General features: G+C 50.5%; 1 protein-coding gene across 1 annotated transcript; it reads left to right on the top strand.

The window, feature by feature from the left end:
- Positions 1 to 47: 47 nt before the first annotated feature.
- Positions 48 to 19,221, top strand: LOC125488364 (U4/U6.U5 tri-snRNP-associated protein 1-like). Its single transcript, XM_048621360.1, has 17 exons — positions 48 to 171; positions 1,539 to 1,644; positions 2,055 to 2,132; positions 6,925 to 7,024; positions 7,650 to 7,792; positions 7,972 to 8,178; positions 8,295 to 8,413; positions 9,220 to 9,362; positions 10,315 to 10,436; positions 12,427 to 12,597; positions 12,929 to 13,039; positions 13,802 to 13,889; positions 14,735 to 14,825; positions 15,642 to 15,777; positions 17,265 to 17,354; positions 18,045 to 18,166; positions 19,036 to 19,221. Exons 1-17 carry the CDS (start codon positions 98 to 100, stop codon positions 19,052 to 19,054), a joined length of 1,920 nt encoding a protein of 639 aa, XP_048477317.1. The 5' UTR covers positions 48 to 97; the 3' UTR covers positions 19,055 to 19,221.
- The last annotated feature ends 154 nt before the right edge of the window (positions 19,222 to 19,375 follow it).

Genomic DNA, 19,375 nt, shown 5'->3' with positions numbered 1-19,375 from the left:
CCCCCCCCCCCCCTCCCACCTCCCTTTTCCCCTTGCTGCAGCTGAGACCGGAACGAATGAGGACCCAGTTGTGGTCCCAGCCGTTAACCCCATCGCCATGAAGCAGCAGGAAGACATTCGGGTGAAGCTTGCTGCCCTGAAGGAGAAACGCCTCCTGAATCAGAAGCTAGGGTAGGTCAGACCTGGCATCCGCGAGAACCTTTGTCACCCTGTGTCCCTGGGACCTGGGCTGCTCTTTGTGTTCTTAAAAATAAAGCACAATAACCAGATCTGACAGCCCTTGATGGAGCACCGAAACAAAAAGAGTTAATGGAAATTTATCAAAACTGAAAACTTTGGGTGCACTGCTGTATGCCTGCTTCTGTGGAACCAACCTATTATGGAATGCCTGTGGATAGGTCCCAGCAATGGGATTTGAGGCTAGGTTCCTGGAGCTTTACGACTATTATCACTCAGCCCCAACTGGAAACTCGGCTGGGCCATTGCAGAGTGAGCAAACAGGGGGAGGGGGTATACCTGAATGTGAGTTTCAGGAATGTCTCTCGCTGACGTGGTTACAGTGATGCAGCAGTGATAGCGAAGTTAGCATGGCATTTGTGCTCAGTCCAGGCATTTTGTCTGCCCCTTCTCAATCAGCTCAAGATTGGTATTCTTTTCTCCGAATTGAGTTCCATTGCCTTCCATGGCCTGGAGGAAAGGCGAGGGAGGGAAGTGCCAGGCCCTCCACGGCTGGAGTGGGAATCGAACCTTTGTAGTCTGTGTCACTCCGAATGGTATGTTGGCTATTCAGCTAGCTGAGCTAATACAATACCATCCAGGACAAAGCAGCCCCTGCACAGACATGCCACTCCCTCCCCCCACCGACGCTCAGTAGCAGCAGTGTGTACCATCTACAAGATGCACTGCAGAAATTCACCAAAGATCCTCAGGCAGCACCTTCCAAACCCACGACCACTTCCATCTAGAAGGACACCAGCCCCTGCACGTTCCCCTCCAAGCCATTCACCATCCTGGCTTGGAACTATATCGCCGTTCCTTCACCGTTTGAGGTCAAAATCCTGGAATTCCCTCCCTGAGGGCATTTGTGGGTCAACCCGCAGCAGGTGGACTTGCAGCGGTTCAAGAAGGCAGCTCACCCCCACCTTCTCAAGGAATGGGCAATAAATGCTGGGCCCAGCCAGCAACACCCACATCCCACAAATGAATTTTAAGAACAAAACTGTCAATGATATTGTGCTGCAATATGCTTATCCATTTTGGAGCGTGGGCATTGCAAAGCATTTATTGCCCTTGCCTGGGTGACTGCAACTCCAGCAACACTCAAGAAGCTTGACACCATCCAGGGCAAAGCAGGCACCACTGCCTGCAACCCCCCCCAATGCGCACACACACGCACACACACACGACAACGGTGACCCAGGAAGGGCAGCTTGACACCACCTGCTTCGGGGGCGTGAGAAATGGCCAGGCCCCCTTGGCGTGGGTAACGAGAGGAGATCGCCCGATTTGCACGTTTTGACATCCCCTCTCTGGCGCAGGAAAGTGAAGTCTCTCGGCGACGATGACGCTTGGCTTGACGATGCCATGGCTTGGGTGGAGAAGAGCAGGAAACTGCAGAGGGAGAAGGAGATGGCCGAGAAGAGGGTAAGCCGAGGTTGGGGGGGCTCGCACAGCACTCCGTGCTGCACCGATGTGTCCCAGTCTTTGGGGCCCAAAACCAACATCAAGGTTCGCAGAAACTTGTCAACATGGCATGGAAATTTCACCACTGGGTATACGCTACACCCCAGCTCCTGCAGTATCGGGCACAGCCTGTGTCATGCAGCAGATGAGGTTTGATGGTCCCCAGAATATTATGATTGTTATTACCGCCACTGTCTCCCTCCCTGGGGGGCTCTGCTCTCCTGCTGAATCCCCACAGGAGACAGTGGGGGGAATTTAGACCTTCTGCACGAGTGGGCGAGAGTGCAGATGTGAAAGGAGCCTCACTGGGATAGAGCCGGATTACTTACCGTGCCAAAGACCGTCCGATTAACTTTACGAATCACACGCAGGCGAAGCTGCTTGAAGAAATGGATGAAGAGTTTGGCGTCAGTGACCTCGTCGAGGAGGAACTGCAGACCAAGAAACAGGTGAGGGGTGATTTAGGGGGAGGATCTGCATGGTGTTGGCTCAGGGCTTCTGACCCACATTGTTTGGATGAGCCCAGGTTTTTAAATAAACAGAGGGTTGTAGTGAGTATCAGTTGAACGTGTGGGATACCCGTCGTGGGGGTGCAGGAGGTACCAGTCTGTACAACGTCTCTGTACGTCATAATTTGGGCTGGAGTTGGGATCCATGTTGAGAGCGAGCGGTTGCTGTAGCTTGTGATAGGTGGTTGTGCCTGTGAAGAGTAAACGAATCAGCAGTGGGGCTGTATCTAACCCCGTTGCTGCCCCTGTCCTGGGAGTGTTTGATGGGGCGACAGCGTAGCGAGAGCTTTACTCTGTATCTAACCCTGTGCTGTCCCTGTCCTGGGAGTGTTTGATGGGGGGACAGTGTAGAGGAAGCTTTACTCTGTATCTAAGCCCATGCTGTCCCTGTCCTGGTAGTGTTTGTTGGAGGGACAGCATTGAGAGAGCTTTACTCTGTATCTAACCCCGTGCTGTCCCTGTTTTGGGAGTGTTTGATGGGGGACAATGTAAAGAGAGTTTTACTCTGTGTCTAACCCCTGTCCTGGGAGTGCTCTGTATTGTGTGATAAGGATTCCACAGTGTAGAAGTGGGTTTATCTGTAAAATTGAAGAGTTGGCTACCTTAGCTGGACTGTACGTTTCTGCATAATTCCCGGTCAGAATGGAGTATTTGGAGTTGGTCTTGGCAGGTGTCTTTTTGTTGAAATTTTTGAGGAGGTTAATTCAAGATGCAAACCCACCAGTTTGCTCTCCTCTCCCGCAGCTGCCGCCCTTCAAACACAGTCTGTAAGATCGGTCTCAGTCTGAATTCTCGAGCAGTATAAAGGGTGTAATCTTAAAAAAGACTATATAGTTGGTGCCAAGGCCAGTCTTTATTGCCCTGTGAGGGTGACAAGTGACAGTGGCAGGTTGGCACGTTACAGCAGTTGAGAGATGACTGTGTTGGTTTTAGGGATTCGGAGTCACATACGGTCCCAGACAGGCTCTGTCAGAATGGCACACCTTCCCGAACGCAAGGGTTTTACGATGATGCCGCAGGTTGAGGTGACCCCCCCCAGATTGTAGTTGTAACTGTCTGCAATAGGATTTGAACTAGTGTTCTCCGGACTGATGTGAATGTGGGCCTGTGTGTTTTCGGGGAGTCCGAAACCAGAGGGGCATGGGTTTAAGGTGAGAGGGTAAAGATTTAAAAGGGACCCGAGGGGCACCTTTTTCACGCAGAGGGTGGTGCGTGTATGGAACGAGCTGCCAGAGGAAGTGGTGGAGGCTGGTACCATTACAACATTTAAAAGGCATCTGGATTGGTACGTGGATAAGAAGGGTTTAGAGGGAAATGCTAGCAAATGGGACTAGATTAATTTAGGATATCTGGTCAGCATGGATGAGTTGGACTGAAGGGTCTGTTTCCATGCTGTACAGCTCTATAACTCTATAACGTAGTCACACAGCTCCTGGTCTCCCTTATTTACTGTCCTCTCACGCCAGACTCTAATGCTTGTATCTTGGTTATTTCAGCGCACCCATATGACAGTGACTTTGCCTCCCCTGGTCCCTCCAGGTCAGTGATTCTCAAGTTCTGACCATTTCATGTCACCATGGTGGGTGCTCAAGGGAATGTCTTCAGCTTTGTAACCTCTGGCGAGCCTGTTATCGCCAGTTTGGGGAGGGACACCTCTGGAAACCCATCTGTCCAAACATCAGTGCTCGCTTCCAGCTTCCACCTGGGCTCATCCACTGCCGTGTTTCACACAAATGGTGGGCTGGCTCAGTAGTTAGATCATAGATCGTAGAATCCCTAGAGTGTGGAAACAGGCCTTTTGGCCCAATAAGTCCACACCGACCCTCCGAGCATCCCACCCAGAACCATCCCCCTATAACCCACCTAACCTACACATCCCTGAACACCCTGAGCAATTTAGCATGGCCAGTCCACCCTAACCAGCAGGTCTTTAGACTGTGGGAGGAAACCGGAGCACCCAGAGGAAACCCACACAGACACGGGGAGAATGTGCAAACTGCACGTAGACAGTCGCCCGAGGGTGGAGTCGAACCCAGGTCCCTAGCGCTGTGAGGCAACAGTGCTAACCACTGAGCCACCGTGCCACCCCAACTGTCATTCACAAAGTAGACACAATTAGCACTGCTACCTCACAGCGCCAGGGACCTGGGTTCAATTCCACCCTCGGGTGACTGTTTGTGTGGAGTTTGCACATTCTTCCCGTGTCTGCGTGGATTTCCTCTGGGTGCTCCGGTTTCCTCCCACACAATCCAAAGATGTGCAGGTTAGGGTGGATTGGCCGTGGTAAATGCAGGGTTATAGAGATAGTGGGACTGGGTCTGCGTGGAATTCTCTGGTGGTTCGGTGGGCTGAATGGTTTCCTTCCGCACTGTCGGTTTATCAGGCTCTTTCTGTTTTAGGATGTCCTTGTATTGTTTGTACCAATCACCTTGGTGTAGGGAAATTGAATGCGAGAGTATAAAGGTTATGCTTCGGTTGTAGAAGGCGTTGGTGAGACCGCATTTGGAGGACTGTGTACAGTACTGGTCACTGTACTTGGGGAGAACATTAATGCACTGCGTGCAGTTCAGAGAAGGTTTACTAGACTGATATCTGGAATGAAAAGGTTGCCTGATGAGGGAGGCTGGGCCTGTATCCTCTGGAGTTTACAAGTATCCAAGGTGACTTAATTGAAACATAGAAGATGCTGATGGGACTTGACAGTGTGGATGTGAAAAGGATGATTCCTCTTGTGGGAGAATTGAGAAATAAAAGATCGTTGGTTAAAAAATAATGGGGGGGTGGGGGGAGTACTTATTTAAACCAGATGAGGAAATATTCATTTCTGAGGGTCCAGTATCTTTGGAATTCCCTTCCTCAAAAAGCAGCGAGTGCACAATCTTTAAATATTTTTTAAGGCAGAGGTAGATAGTTCCTGATAAGCAAAGGGATGAAAGATTATTGGGATCTGCAGGAATGTGGAGTTGAGATTAAAATCAGATCAGCTGTGATTTTACTGAATGACAGAGCAGGTTCAAAGGGCCTGTGCTTATTCCTTTTTTGTAATTTTGGATATTGGAGACAAGTCATAGCCTCTTGAATCCTCTCTGCCGTTCATAGACATCGTGATTAATCTACTCCGACACTGTTTTCCCACACTGCCTCCAAACCGCTTGACGGTTTTAAGATCTGCAAGTCTATCCTGTAAACATAGGAATGCTCAGCCCCTCTCCCTGCTCTGCCATTCAGTAAGGTCATGACTGATTTGATTCTGCATGTTCCTGCCTACCCCCAATAAATCTTTCAGACCCCTGCCTCATCTGTCAAGAATCTATGCCCCTCTGCCTTAATTGTTCAAGGATTTCTGCTTCTGCTGCCTCTTGAGGCAGAGATTTCCAAAGAGACTCGACTCTCCACGAGAGAGAGAGAGAGAGAGAGAGAGAGACAGAAATTCTCCTTGGCTGTTTTAACTGTGTGACCCCTGATTTGGTGACATCTTCTGGAAGAGGAGACGCCCTCTCTGCTTGCACCTGGCCAAGACCTGTCAGGATCTCGTGTGTTTCAGTCATGTCACCTGGTATTCTAAACAGTCCAACCATTTCTCACTGGGCAACCCACCCATTTCAAGATATCTGAACTTCCAACACGTTTACATCCATCCTTCAACGACAAAACCAAATTGTGCACGGAATTTCAGATGCGAAGCGTCACTGGCTGAGCCTCCATTTGTCTTCTGGGACAGAGAATGCCCGAGATTCCCCACTCTCAGTGAAGAAATTCCCTGTCCCCTCATCTTGAGTCTGATTGGCCTGTCTCCAATTCTGAGTCAGTGTCCTCTGCTTCTATACCTTGCTTCAGCCCCAGCGAAGTAAACGTCCCTCCTGCCTCCACCAGTCGAGCTCTGTAAGAATGTCAAATATTTGAATGGGACCACCCTCCATTCTCCTCAACCTCCCAGAGAATATTGTCCGTGTCTGCTTCATCTCTCTCTCCTGAGAGAACCGTCCCTCCAAGCCAGGAGTCTAGTTTGGTGATACACTTTCTCTGTGGCGAATACATCTTTCTTTGAGTAAGGAGACCAAAAAACTGCTCTCGGCGTTCCAGCTGCAGTCTCCCCAAGCCTCTGTATGATCATGTAAGTGAAAGCAAAAGACAGTGAGGGGGGGGAAGTTGTTGAAAATCCAAAACAAACGAGGAAAGGTCTGGCAGCACCTATAGAGAGAGAAAGAGTTAATGTTTCGGGTCCAATCTGATTTCGGAACAGTTGTGGAGTCAGTGCGATGAGGGACACTTATTTCTGATTAGAAAGAAAAGCCAGAGTGTGTAGATGGGCCTGAGCTAATAGCAGGTGAAAAGAGTTGCTCTTGAAAGGGGAAGGTGATGGCCTAGTGGTATTGTCACTAGACTGTTAATACAGAGAGTCAGGTGAGGACCTGGGTTCAGATCCCGCCAAGGCAGATGGTGGAGTTTGAGCTCAAGGTTGACTGTTGTCGGTTGTCGGTTGTCAGGAAAAACCCATCTGGTTCACTCACCTTCATTTAGGGAAGGAAACCTGGCCGACATGTGACTCCAGACCCATAGCCATGCCTTAACGAGCAATAAATGCTGGGCTCACATGCCATGAGTAAATAGAAAAATAACAGGTATGCTCTTCGACAGTGGAGCAGTCGGGGTTCAAACCTCCAGGAGGGAGGACGTGGTTCCATCATATTAACTGCTTACTTCCTCACCTCTCCTTTTTATTGTTTTCAAGTCCGCCTACACGTCCCGGGACCTGAAAGGACTGACCGTCCAGCATGATATAGAAGCCTTCACGGAAGGAGAGTCGGTCGTGCTGACCCTGAAGGACAAAGGTAAGGCGCCACCTCTGGGTAATAGTTTTGGCATTAAACTAGCTCGGTCAGCGTGGGTGATGTCAGGATGTGCGCCTTTGCACGCAGGCGCTTGAGAATCTGTCTCTCTGAACCCCCGAGTCGCTATCGGAAGGATTCAAAGTGAGATTTTCACAGGGTAAGCCGTTCGCCAGAGTTACGGTCCATGTCAGCCAGGATGTAACAGAATGGCAGGAACGGGCCTGAGGGGCTAAATGGCCTCCTGCTGACGATTAGCCTGCAGCTTTCAGTGGGTTTTTCAGGTGTGACCTTTTGAAAAGGTATATCCTTGGAGCGGGAATATTTCAAAGATGACAATCGGAAGAATGTAGAGAGAGGGGTGAGCGGGTAACTTCAGTTTTTGGTGGTTCGGTCAGACAGTGGGAGAGGGAGATTGTGTGGCGGCTTCAAAAGAGGAGGGATTTGTGGAGGATGGTTTACGAAATTCTGTGCGGGTGGGGACGGCGAAAGAGCAAGCGAGGAGAGATGGGATGTCAGGGCGGAAGAAGGCCCCCCTCCCCACTAAGAGAGATGGGAACAGGGGGCCTCCGACTTGCAACGTGACCCATTTCTCGCACCTTTCTGTCCACCGCCGCTTTCCACTCAGGAGTCCTGGACGAGGAGGATGACGTCCTGGTCAACGTCAACATCCTGGATAAAGAGCGAGCTGACAAGAACGTGGAGCACAAGAAGAAGAAGCCCGACTACAAGCCCTACGAGGAGGAGGAGAGCGTCGACGACATGGCAGTGGTACGTTCCAGCGCACGCCTCTCCTAGCTTATTCCGGACCGTGCCACTGATTTGGGGGTGGGAGGGTATGTGGTTTGGCGACAAAGGCGGTGTGGACCCGGGGAACGGACAGGCAAGCGTGGGTCGATTTTGGTTCTGTTTTTAAATTTAGTTCTTCCCCCCCACTGTTTTGCTTCAAGTTTAAAGGAAAGTCCATCCTGTCGAAGTATGACGAGGAGATCGACGGGGAGAAGAAGAAATCCTTTAAGCTGGAGGCTGGGGGGACCGCCGACGGATCATGGGAGCGGGAACTGCAGCAGATCCGCGAGACCCTACGCAACCAGGCGCAAACCCTCGACATGCCGCAGCTGAAGTTGGCTTCAGAATTCTACACCGAGGAGGAGATGGTGAGGCAGGGAGAGGGGCTGGGTCCGGCACCCGCTGACGCATTGCAATGGTGGAGGGGAATAGATGGTGCAATCTTTCTCTCCGTTTTTTCTCTCTCTCTCTCTCTTTCTCACAGGTTACGTTCAAGAAAACCAAAAGGAGAGTGAAGAAAATTCGGAAGAAGGAAATGATGCTGAAAGCCGACGACCTCCTTGCCCAGGGGCACGAGAGCACAGTTGCCGATTACGGGTCCAGGTGAGTTGCAGCTCAAAGCCTCTCGGTCACCGGCTGCTGTTCCACTCTCTGGAGTCCGTTTCTCATGCAATTGTAGGCGTTTACTGCCATCCCTGACTGCTCCCCGAGCAGAGTGACTCACTTGGCTATTTCAGGGGGCACTTAAAAGATTCAACCACATTGCAGTGGTTCTGTAGGCTAGACTGGTTTTATTTTAGATTCATTCACAAGATGATGGCATTGCTGGCTGGGCCCAGCATTTAGTACCCATCCCTAATTGCCCAGAGGGCAGTTAAGAGTCAACCACTTCCCTGTGGCTGTAGTGGCATGTAGGCCAGACCAGGTAAGGATGGCAGTTTCCTTCCCCAAAAGGCATTAGTGAATGAGATGGGTTTTTCCTGACAATGGAGTCAAGGTCATCATTAGACTCTTAATTCCAGCTTTGAATTCAAATTCCACCATCTGCCGTGGGCGGGATTTGAACCCGGGTCACCTGGGTCTCTGGGTTAACAGTCCAGTGATAATACCAATAGGCCGTCACCTGCTGAAAGAGTTTCTTCCCTAAAGGGCCAGATGGGGTTTTACAACAATCATAGTCCCCATCGCTGAAACGTGCTTTTATTAATTTAGTTTAAGTTCCACTAGCTGCTAGGATTTGAACCCACATCCCTGAGAATTAGCCTCGGGATAACTTATCCAGCAATTATTACCAGTGCAGCACCAGCTCCCATCAGTTGCCAATTCTAAGGTGAACGGAAATATGCTAAGTCCCCCGGCCACCGGGGGAACTGTGTGAGGTATTTCCTCTGATATGTCGTCTTTTACAGGGAACGTGGCCGAGGCTGGAAATTCAACAGCGAGGCAGAGGCAGAGGCAGAAGGCGACACAGAGCAAGCAGAGGCGGCGGCAGCCCCAGAGGTACAATCCGTGTCTGACGACATGCGTGTGGAAAACATGGATATCAGTGACGGTATGTCCAAGCGGGGAGACCAACGTCAATGCAGTTTTCACTCTGTAAACCCTCATTGTTTTTGTCCCTGCAATCCACCCCCACAGCATCTCTCTCCACCAACCACCACCGCAGCGCCCCCCCCCCCCCCCCGTAGGCAAGCACTCTGTCCCCTCCGGGCTTGCCTCCTCCATTTTCCTCACTGAGTGTCTGAAATGTGCCCACGTTCTCCCACACTGCCGTTTCCCCGCCTTCGCTCTCGTCGCTGACCCATATCTGCCTCCCGATTCTGACAACGCTAGGGTAGGGGAGTCTGAAAGTAGAGGGCGTAGGTTTACGGTGAGTGGGGAAAGGTTTAAAAGTGACCTGAGGGGCATCATTTTCACGCAGAGGGTGGTGCGTGTATGGAACAGAGGAAGTGGTGGAGGCTGGTACAATGACAACGTTTAAAAGACATCTGGACGGGTACGTGAATAGGAAGGGTTTAGAGGGATATGGGCTAAATGCTGGCGAATGGGACTAGGTCAGATGGGATGTCTGATCAGCATGGACAAGTTGGACCAAAGGGTGTGTTTCATATGACACTGATCTTTTTTTTTAAAAATATATTCTCGCCTCATTACAAATCCCAGTTCATGGGGATCATTGACCCTCCAATTGTGCGGCACCCCCTCAACACTGACCTTTCTACTGTGCAGCACTCACCAAGGGCCCTCTGGCCTGGTACCCTGCTCCCTCAATACCAGCCCTCTGGCCTGGCACGCTGCTCTCTCGGTTCCGGCCCACCGGCCTGGCACCACGCTCCCTCGGCGCTGGCCCTCCGAAAGCATGGCGCTGGATTATTGGAGCAGTAGCATTTGTATTGTAGTGTAGTGTAGTGTAGTGTAGTATTCCTTCAGGTTGGGCAGGGGGTGTTGTGGGGTGGGATTGCTACCTGATGTGACCTGCCTGCACGGTGTGTTGTCACCCTCAGATGAAGCCCGAGCCCCTGACACCCCAGTGGCCATCGAGGAGGACGAGGCTGAGATGGAGCTACAGAAACAGCTGGAGAAACAACGGCGGCTGCGACAAATGCACAAGCAGGCATCCGATAAGGTGAGGCAGGACCCATTGCTGTCAGGGGGGAGGTCTGCCATTTCCAGCTCGGAGGAAAACGTTCTGGGATCTCCCAGGTTGCTCCTGTACCAGAGCAACCCCCTGGGGACTTGTACCTTGTAAGACCAGTTGGAGTTCCCTTTCCTCCCAAGCAGGTTTATGCCCATGACTGAACTGGCTCAGGATCACCGTCCACTGGCATAGTGGCTTTCACACGTGCAATCTAGGGCTGGGCCAGTCGGCCCCTCAGCCCTGCTCCACCACTCAGTAGGATCAGGGTTATTCTGATTATGGTACCTAAGGATGGATGTGCTGGTGTTGGAGGGCATCCACAGGAGAATTACAAGATCCTGGGAGGAAGGGCTTGTCATATGAGGAGTGGTTGAGGACTCTGGGTCTCTACTCGATGGAGTTTAGAAGGATGAAGGGATGATCTCGTTACAACCTATAGAATACAGAGAGGTCCAGATAGGATGGACATGGAGAAGATATTTTGAGGCCATTTTGGAATACTGTGTTCAGTTCTGGTCTCCCTGCTGTAGGAAAGATGTTGTAAAACTTGAAAGTGTTCCAAAAAGATTTACAAGGATGGGGGTGGCTGGGGTAGGAGTGTTTCAGCTCGAGGGAGAGAATGTTCCCGAAGTGTTGGAGGCTGAGGGTGACCTTATAGAGGTTTATAAAATCATGAGGGGCATGGGTAGGATGAACAGCCAAGGCCTTTCCCCAAATAGGGGGAGTCCAGAACTAGAGGGGCATAGGTTTAAGGTGAGAGGGGAAAGATTTAAAAGGGACCTGAGGGGCACCTTTTTCACGCAGAGGGTGGTCCGTGTATGGAACTAGCTGCCAGAGGAAGTGGTGGAGGCTGGTATAATTACAACATTTAAAAGGTATCTGGATGGGTACATGACTAGGAAGGGTTTAGAGGGAAATGCTGGCAGATGGGACTAGATTAATTTAGGGTATCTGGTCAGCATGGACGGGATGGACCAAAGGGTCTGTTTTCTGTGCTGTACATCTGTGACTCGATGACTGTAGTAGGAGGGCACATTCTCAGAATGAAGGGATGACGCTTTAAAACTGAGTTAAGGAGGAATTTCCTCAGCCAGAGGGCAGTGAATCTGTGGAACTCATTGCCTCCGAGGGCTATTGAGGCCGTCTTTCATTGTATTAAAGACAGAGATAGATTGGTAAGGGCAATCAAGGGTTAAGGGGCGAAGGCAGGAGAATGGAGAAAAATTGAGAAAAATGGTCAACCATGATAGACGGTGGAGCAGACTCGAGCTAGATGGTCTAATTCTGCACCTCCATCATCTGGTCAACTCCACATTGCTGCCTTTTCTCCTGCATTGGTTTAACCTCTGATTCCCTTGTTTGATTCTTGACCTACTTCTGTCTTAACAATGTTCAGTTAGCCTTCCTGCAGTGCTGTCTGGGGCAGGGTGAGGTGCAGTGTGACCTGGATGTCATGGTGGAATAGTCGCTGAAGGTTGGCATGCGGGTGCAGCAGGCAGTGAGGAAAGCTAATGGCACGCTGGCCTTCCTAGCGAGAGGGTTTGAGTATCGGAGTACGGGTGTCTTGCTGCAGTTGTGCAGGGCCTCGGTGAGGCTACACCTTGAGTATTGTGTGCAGTTTTGGTCTCCTAGTCTGAGGAAGGACATTCTTGCTCGTGAGGGAGTCCAGCAAAGGTTCACCAGACTGATTCCCGGGATGGCAGGACTGACATACAAGGCAAGGCTGGATCGACTGGGCTGGTATTTGCTGGAATGAGATGGGGGGATCCGATAGAAACATATAAATTCCTGATGGGACTGGATAGGCTGGATGCGGGAAGAATGTTCCCGATGTTGGGGAAGTCCGGAACTAGGGGGTCACAGCCTAAGAATAAGGGACTGAGTTTGGAACAGTGTTTCCGCGTGTTGTGTCGCAGCAGAGGGGACTTGGGAGGTCGTCCCCACTAACTTAAAATAAAACCAATCCCTTCTCCGCCAGGTTGTTGACATCGCAAAGAAGCTGAAATCCGAACGGAAGGACGAGGACGCGGATGAGTTGGAAAGAAAGGGGCTGATAGTCTTCAACGCCACGTCGGAATTCTGCCGGACCCTCGGAGAAATCCCAACCTACGGGCTGGCTGGCAACCGGGAGGAACAGGAGGAGCTACTGGTGAGTGTGAACAATTTAGAGGGAGCTTTACTCTGTATCTAACCGCATACTGTCCCTGTCCTGGGAGTGTTTGATGGGGAACAGTGTAGAGGAAGTTTTACGCTGTATCTAACCGTGTGCTGTCCCTGTCCTGGGAGTGTTTGATGGGGAACAGTGTAGAGAGAGCTTTACGCTGTATCTAACCCCACGCTGCCCCTGTCCTGGGAGTGTTTGATGGGGAACAGTGTAGAGGCAGCTTTATTAGCATTTTAAAAGAGAAGGAACAGAGACAAGGAGGAGTGTGTCTAACTAATGCTAGCATTGCTGTGTCTCCGTCACTTTCCCTGTACAGGATTTTGAAGTGGAGAATAAGGAGTTGTCGGATGACGAGATAGAGATGGACCGAGACGAAACAGTGGGCTGGAGTACGGTGAATTTGGACGAGGAGAAGAAGCAGCCGGAGGTAAGGCAAATGATGGCTGAATCAATCCCATATCAAGGGGCGCCTGAAAGGCTGGCTTTGCGGTCTGTTCATCCCCCTGTCTCTGCACAGCCTCTGCTGGAGCGTTGAGTATGGGAGTTGGGAGGTGATGTTGCAGCTGTACAGGACATTGGTTAGGCCACTTTTGGAATACTGCGTTCAATCTGATCTCCCTGCTATAGGAAAGATGTTGTTAAATTTGAGAGGGTTCAGAAAAGATTTACAATGATGTTGCTGGATTGGAGGGTTTGAGCGATGGGGAATAGGCTGGAGCTATTTTCCCTGGAGCGTCAGAGGCTGAGGGGTGACCTTATAGAGGTTTATAAAATCATGAGGGGCATGGATAGGTGCATTGTCAAGGTCGTTCTCCCCAGGGTCAGGGAGTCCAAGACTGGAGAGCTAGGTTTGAGGCGAGAGGGGAAAGATTTAAAAGGGACCGAAGGGGCAACTTTTTCACAGAGGGTGGTGCGTGTATGGAATGAGCTGGCAGAGGAAGTGGTGGAGGCTGGTACAATTACAACATTTAAAAGGCATCTGGATGGGTACATGAATAGGAAGGGTTTAGAGGGATATGGGCCAAATGCTGGCAAATGACACTAGATTAGTTTAGGATATCTGGTCAGCATGGACGGGTTGGACCAAAGGGTTTGTTTCTGTGCTGTATTACTCACTGCTCCCCTATTTTGTTAGTTGTCCCAAAATGCATCATCTCTCACCTCTCGCCTCTCTCTCTCTCTTTCTCAGTTCTTAGCCACGTCCACCACGATCCTGGATGAGGAGCCCATTGTGAACTGCGGGCTAGCAGCTGCTCTGCATCTCTGCAGGAACAAAGGCAGGTGCATCGACCAGGGAATCCCTCTAGCCCCTTCTCCGCATGTTGGTCTGAGGAGATCACACTCCTTTCTGTCGTGCTGGCCTGCTACATCCCCAACCCCAGGGCCTTCAGTAGCCATGGAGAAGGCGGGATCGTTCTCCACGGAGCAGGGAAGGTTAAGGGGGAGATCGAATTGAGCTTTCCAGAATCGGGGAAGCGTTTGTAACAATTCACTCGGGGAGAAACTGTTTGCAATGGCAAAAGGGTCTGGCGCCAGAGGGACGCAGATTACCAGATGAAGAAGGGGAGATGAGAATGTTGAACCCACGGAGATGTTGTGATGTGGAATGCTCTGCCTGAAAGGGCAGCAGAAAGTTGGTTGGGTGGGGTGAAACTCAGTTCATGCGGGAAGGGGAGATTATCTGCAGGGTCGATGAGACTGGAATGACTGGAGAATGACCGTCACAGACCCGAAGGGCCGAATGGTCTCCTGTGCCACACGATGCTGGGAAACCGGGGAACCTGTTGGGCTTCACCCTCCCATTTCTGCCAGGGGCTTGCCAGCCTGGCAATGTTGGAGTCTCCCCTGCCCTTTGCCCCCTCCCCTGTCCTGGTGGTGCAGGTTGTGGCAGGGCAGGCAAATAGCAGGCTGAGGGGGCACTGGCGGGTCTCAGAACCGAAAAGCTGACTGTGCTGGGAGTGAAGTTACGGGACGTTCAGGACAGAAGGTTTGGAGGAGGCAGGGAGATTGCAGCGGCAGGGTGTGTGGGTTAAGGAGGATCTCTCCTCCCCCATGCCCCCGCACCTCAAACAAAAAATATAAGCAAGGAACCCTCCATAACTCTTGCTCCTTCCTGTTTCAGGTCTCCTCGACACCACAATGCAGAAAGTCGCCCGAGTCCGTTCCTCAGTGAAGACTCTCCCATCAACAGTTTATGCCATCGAGGACAAGATGTAAGCAGCTGGTTGATGGGGTGGTGGCATGGAACAGGGTGAGACAGGCCCAAACCTTAAAAAACATGGCTGGCTGGGCCCAGCGTTTATTGCCGTTCCCTAATTGAGAAGGTGGTCGTGAGCCGCAGCCTTGCACTGCTGTCGACCTTGGAGTTATGTGGACACCCATAGTGCAGTTCCTGGCAATCCAGGATTTAGACCTAACGAAGCAACAACAAGTCAGGGTGGTGACTTGGAGGGGAGCTTTCAGGTAATGGGTGTCCCCATGTATCTGCTGCCCTTGACCTTCTGGGTGGTAATGGTCCCCATTTTGGATGGCGTTGTGTAAGGAGCCTGGGTGAATTTCTGCAGTGCATCTTGTAGACAGTACACACTGCTGTGATTGAGCGTCGGTGGTGGAGGGAGTAAATGTTAGCATTGATGGATGGGGTGTCAATCAAGTGGGCTGCTTTGTCCTGGATAGTGTCGAGCTTCTTGAGTGGTGTTGGAGCTGCCCTCATCCAGGGGCAAGTGGAACAAATATTCCATTGCACCTTTTGACTTGTGCCTTTATAGACAGTGGACAGGCTCTGGAGAGTCAGGAGGTGAGTTACTCACTGCAGTGTTCCCATTTGACCTGCTGTTGTATTGCGTGGTAAGGAGAAATCCAGGATTGTATTCGTCTTACCCCTTGCGAACAACCCCATCACCGCCTCCTGTGTGCTACATGGTTAATTCTAAATATTTTGGGCTGACGCCATTGTTTACTTTCAACCTGTACATTCTTGTGGTCAGACCGAACCAGTTAGTGTGTTTGATTGTGCTGCAATGATCCAGGTTGATAGATGACAAGTATAGTCGGAGAGAGGAATATCGCGGCTTCACGCAGGAGTTTAAGGAGAAGGAAGCTTACCGGCCTGATGTGAAGATAGATTACGTGGATGAATCTGGAAGGAGACTGACCCCGAAAGAGGTAGGGTGGATGTCGTGGTCCCACAACCCACTCCAGGCCACTGTCAGCACGGAGAGCGCAATACTGTCTAAATTCATGACCACCCCCAATTAAAATCCCCTGGCCGTAGTTGCATCACTGAATATAAATTGTCTGCACATTCTCCTTGCTGTTTGTGTGTGTGTGTGTGTGTGTGTGTGCGCACGCGTGCAAATCCACTGCCCCGCTAACTACACTTCGAAAGTACTTCCTCAGTTGGAACGTCCTGAGGTGGTAGTAAGTCTCTGTAGAAACACACGCCTGGCTTTGACATAAACCCTGGTTTTATTAAGCTCCCTCTCAGAGTTTTGTCGATTTTTGAGCCTTCAGCAATTACACCTCATCCTTCTTCTGTTGGTGTAAAGTAATGTAACCCGTTCCTGCCAGTGCTGCCCCCAGCAAATATCATGGTTATGTAAACCTCTATAAGGTCACCCCTCAACCTCCTACGTTCCCCAGTGAAAGAAGTCCTGGTTTGTTTTATATCTCGCTGTCCATTCCCAGCAACATCCTGGTAAATCTTTTCTGAGCCCTCTCCATACCCTCCCTATAACAGGGAGACCAGAACTGTGCACAGTACTCCAGAAAAGGCCTCACCAACGTCCTGTACAAACCTCAACGCAACATTGCAACTCCTTTTACTCGAAGGAGTGAGTAATGAAGGCAAGCATGCTAAACGCCTTCTTATCCACACCCCCACTGTTGGGGAGCTCCAGGATTTTGATCCAGTGGCACTGATGAAATGGCTATTTCTGTATCAGTTGCAGGGGGTGGTGTTCCTATGTATCTGCTGCCCTTGTTCTTCTGGTGGGTGCTGCCAGAGGAGCTTTTGAATTGCTGCAGTGCTTCTTGTCGATGGTACACACTGCTGTTGCTGTATGTTAGTGGTGAAGGGAGTAACTGCTGAAGGAGAGGCTGAGCAAATGGAGCTGCTTGGACTGGGATGGTAGGGAGGTGTTACATTGTGGTTGGTTGGCTCGCTGAGCTGGTTCGTTGGTTTTCTGCAGACGTTTCATTACCCTGCTGGGTAACATCATCAGTGCAGCCTCTGATAAAGCGCTGTTGTGTTTTCCGGCCTGGTTTTTAAACTGTGGAGTCCGTTGAGCTGGATTACCTCACTTCTTCCGGCTTTCCTTCGCAGTGGAGTGTATATGGGGTTGAGCTCGATGTGTTTGTTGGCTTTCTTTGTGGAGTACCAGGCTTCTAGGAACTCCCGTGCCTGTCTCTGCAGAGACACATAGAGCTTGACCCCATGTATCCTCCACTGGGAAGGAAAACCAGAAGTGAGGTCATCCAGCCAACCAACCACAACATTCACAATCCAAGCTACAAATCTACTCCAGAACCTTAGAGGTGTTACATTATTTGGTGGATGGTTTGTTGGGGGGTTGGAGGTGGGCTGGTGGTGGAAATGTAGACACTGTTTCCGTGTGCACCTTGGAGTTTAAAAACATTTTGTCTAAAAACAGGCGTTCAGACAATTGTCCCACCGGTTCCACGGAAAAGGGTCGGGCAAAATGAAGACAGAAAAACGCATGAAGAAACTGGAAGAGGAGCATGTGAGTTTGAAAGTCTCTCCCTGCCCCTCCCCTCTCACCGAGTGCCCGTCCTTCACTGTTTGGACCCAAGCTGCGCACATCACTGCTGATCCTGTCAGATACCTTTTTTTTTGGGGTAGGGAGTATGCTTGTATGACTGAGCATCACCAATCAGTGATTCCTCCCACCAGCCCTGCTCCTTTTCAGGGGACGGGATCGCACAGCAGAGGGCTAGGAGGTGATCCACCAGGATGTTACCTGGGCTGGAGCATTTCAGCTATGGAGTGAGACTGCATAGGCTTGAGTCCTTCTCCTTTAAAGAGAAAGCTGAGTGAGGTCCCAAAGTTATGAGGGTGATAAATACAGGTAAATGGGGAGAAACATTTCCCCTTTAGTAGAGGGATCAGTGAGCAGGGACATGGCTTTAAGGTAAGGAGCAGGAGGCTTTGAAGAAGTGTGTTTCACACAGAGGGTGGTGGAGATCTGGACCTCGCTGCCTGAAGAGGTGGTAGAGGCATGAACCCTCAAGGCATTTAATACTTAGGTGAGCTTTTGAAGCACCACAGCAAATGATGGGGAATGGGGTTAGAATGGACAGATAAGTGGATGACGGGCCAAAGGACCTTTCCTTGTGCCGCAAAAGGCCCAGTGGAACCTGCCTGCCCGTGTGTCTTTGCCTTGTGTTCACCTCTTGTGTTGTGCTTGTTTCAGCTGCTGAGAAAAATGAGTTCGAGCGATACGCCGTTGGGAACCGTGGCCCTCCTGCAGGAGAAGCAGAAAGCACAGAAAACACCTTACATTGTCCTCAGCGGGAGTGGCAAGAGCATGAATGTGTACGTGAGCCAGGCCTGGGGCAACGGAGGGCTATTGCTGTGATTGTTCTGATTCTGAAATAATTCTATTTTAAGGAAGGATACAGGGGCATTGGAGTGTTTACTCAACTGGTCCCTGGGGGAGGCTGAGTCAATTTTTTAAAATTCGTTAATGGGATGTGGGTGCCACTGGCTAGGCCAGCATTTATTGCCCTGTCCCTAATTGCCCAGAGGGCAGCTAAGAGTCAACCACATTTCTGTGGGTCTGAAGTCACATGTAGGCCCAGACCAGGTAAGGATGGCAGTTTCCTTCCCTAAAGGGCATTAGTGAACCGGATGGGATTTTCTGACAATCGGCAATGGATTCACGGTTATTATTTGATTCTGAATTCAAATTCCACCATATTGCCATGGCAAGATTTGAAGCCAGATCCCCAGAACATTAGCTGGGTCTCTGGATTAACAGTCCAGCAATTAATACCACTAGGCCATCACCTCCCCAGTTGCCTAGATATTCTGAAGTTTAGGAGAACAGGAGGTGGTCGTGTTGAGGCAGACAGGATTCTGAAGGGCCTTGGACAGGGGTAGAAACTGAGAGATTGTTTCCCCGGTTTGGGGGGGGGGAGGGGGTGGTGTTATTTAAACATGGGGCGTGGGGTATCATTGAGGACTGAGACGAGGTAAATATCTCCCTCACCCCCAGGTCTCTGAATGAATGCTTCTTCATTGAATACATTTAAGGCTGGGATTAGGTCTTTGGTCTCTTGGGGGGATTGAGGAAATGAAGTTGAAGCTGAGTATCAGTGGTGAGGGGCTGTATGGTCTGCGGCTGCGTATTATGTGGGGATGGGGTGTTTGCTGAGATTCTGACGCTTTGCTTTCTCTTACAGAAACACGATAACGAAATGAGACTCGTTGACCCAAGGACCGGACTTTGGCACCGATGTAGGGGATGGGGTTTATTTTATGGGAGGGGAATGAAATGGAGAGATTTGGTCACTGGCTAGATTTTGCTGTTTTATTTACTGTCTGGAGCTTTCCTGCTGTACATTTAATAAAAAAACACTTTTCTTTTTCTTGACTGTGTCACGTAGCAGAGTGTGGCAGAAGCTGTAGAATTTGACTCTAGTCTGGGTGTGACTCTGATCTCGATGAAACACAAGCAGAATTTGCTGGAAAAGCCACAGCAGGTCTGGTAGCATCTGTGGAGAGAAATCATTGACCCACAAC

Source organism: Rhincodon typus, unplaced genomic scaffold, assembly GCF_021869965.1.
Source record: "Rhincodon typus isolate 14 unplaced genomic scaffold, sRhiTyp1.1 hic_rhity00000568, whole genome shotgun sequence".
Taxonomy (NCBI): domain Eukaryota; kingdom Metazoa; phylum Chordata; class Chondrichthyes; order Orectolobiformes; family Rhincodontidae; genus Rhincodon; species Rhincodon typus.
Note: the sequence above shows the minus strand (reverse complement) of the source record. Positions and strands in the feature narration are given on the sequence as shown.

Coding starts and splice junctions, on each gene's coding strand:
- LOC125488364 (XM_048621360.1), top strand. CDS start 98: ATGAAGCAGCAGGAAGACATTCGGGTGAAGCTTGCTGCCCTGAAGGAG. Junction 2,133..6,924: donor AACTGCAGACCAAGAAACAG/GTGAGGGGTGAT, acceptor ATTGTTTTCAAG/TCCGCCTACACGTCCCGGGA. Junction 8,414..9,219: donor GTTGCCGATTACGGGTCCAG/GTGAGTTGCAGC, acceptor CGTCTTTTACAG/GGAACGTGGCCGAGGCTGGA.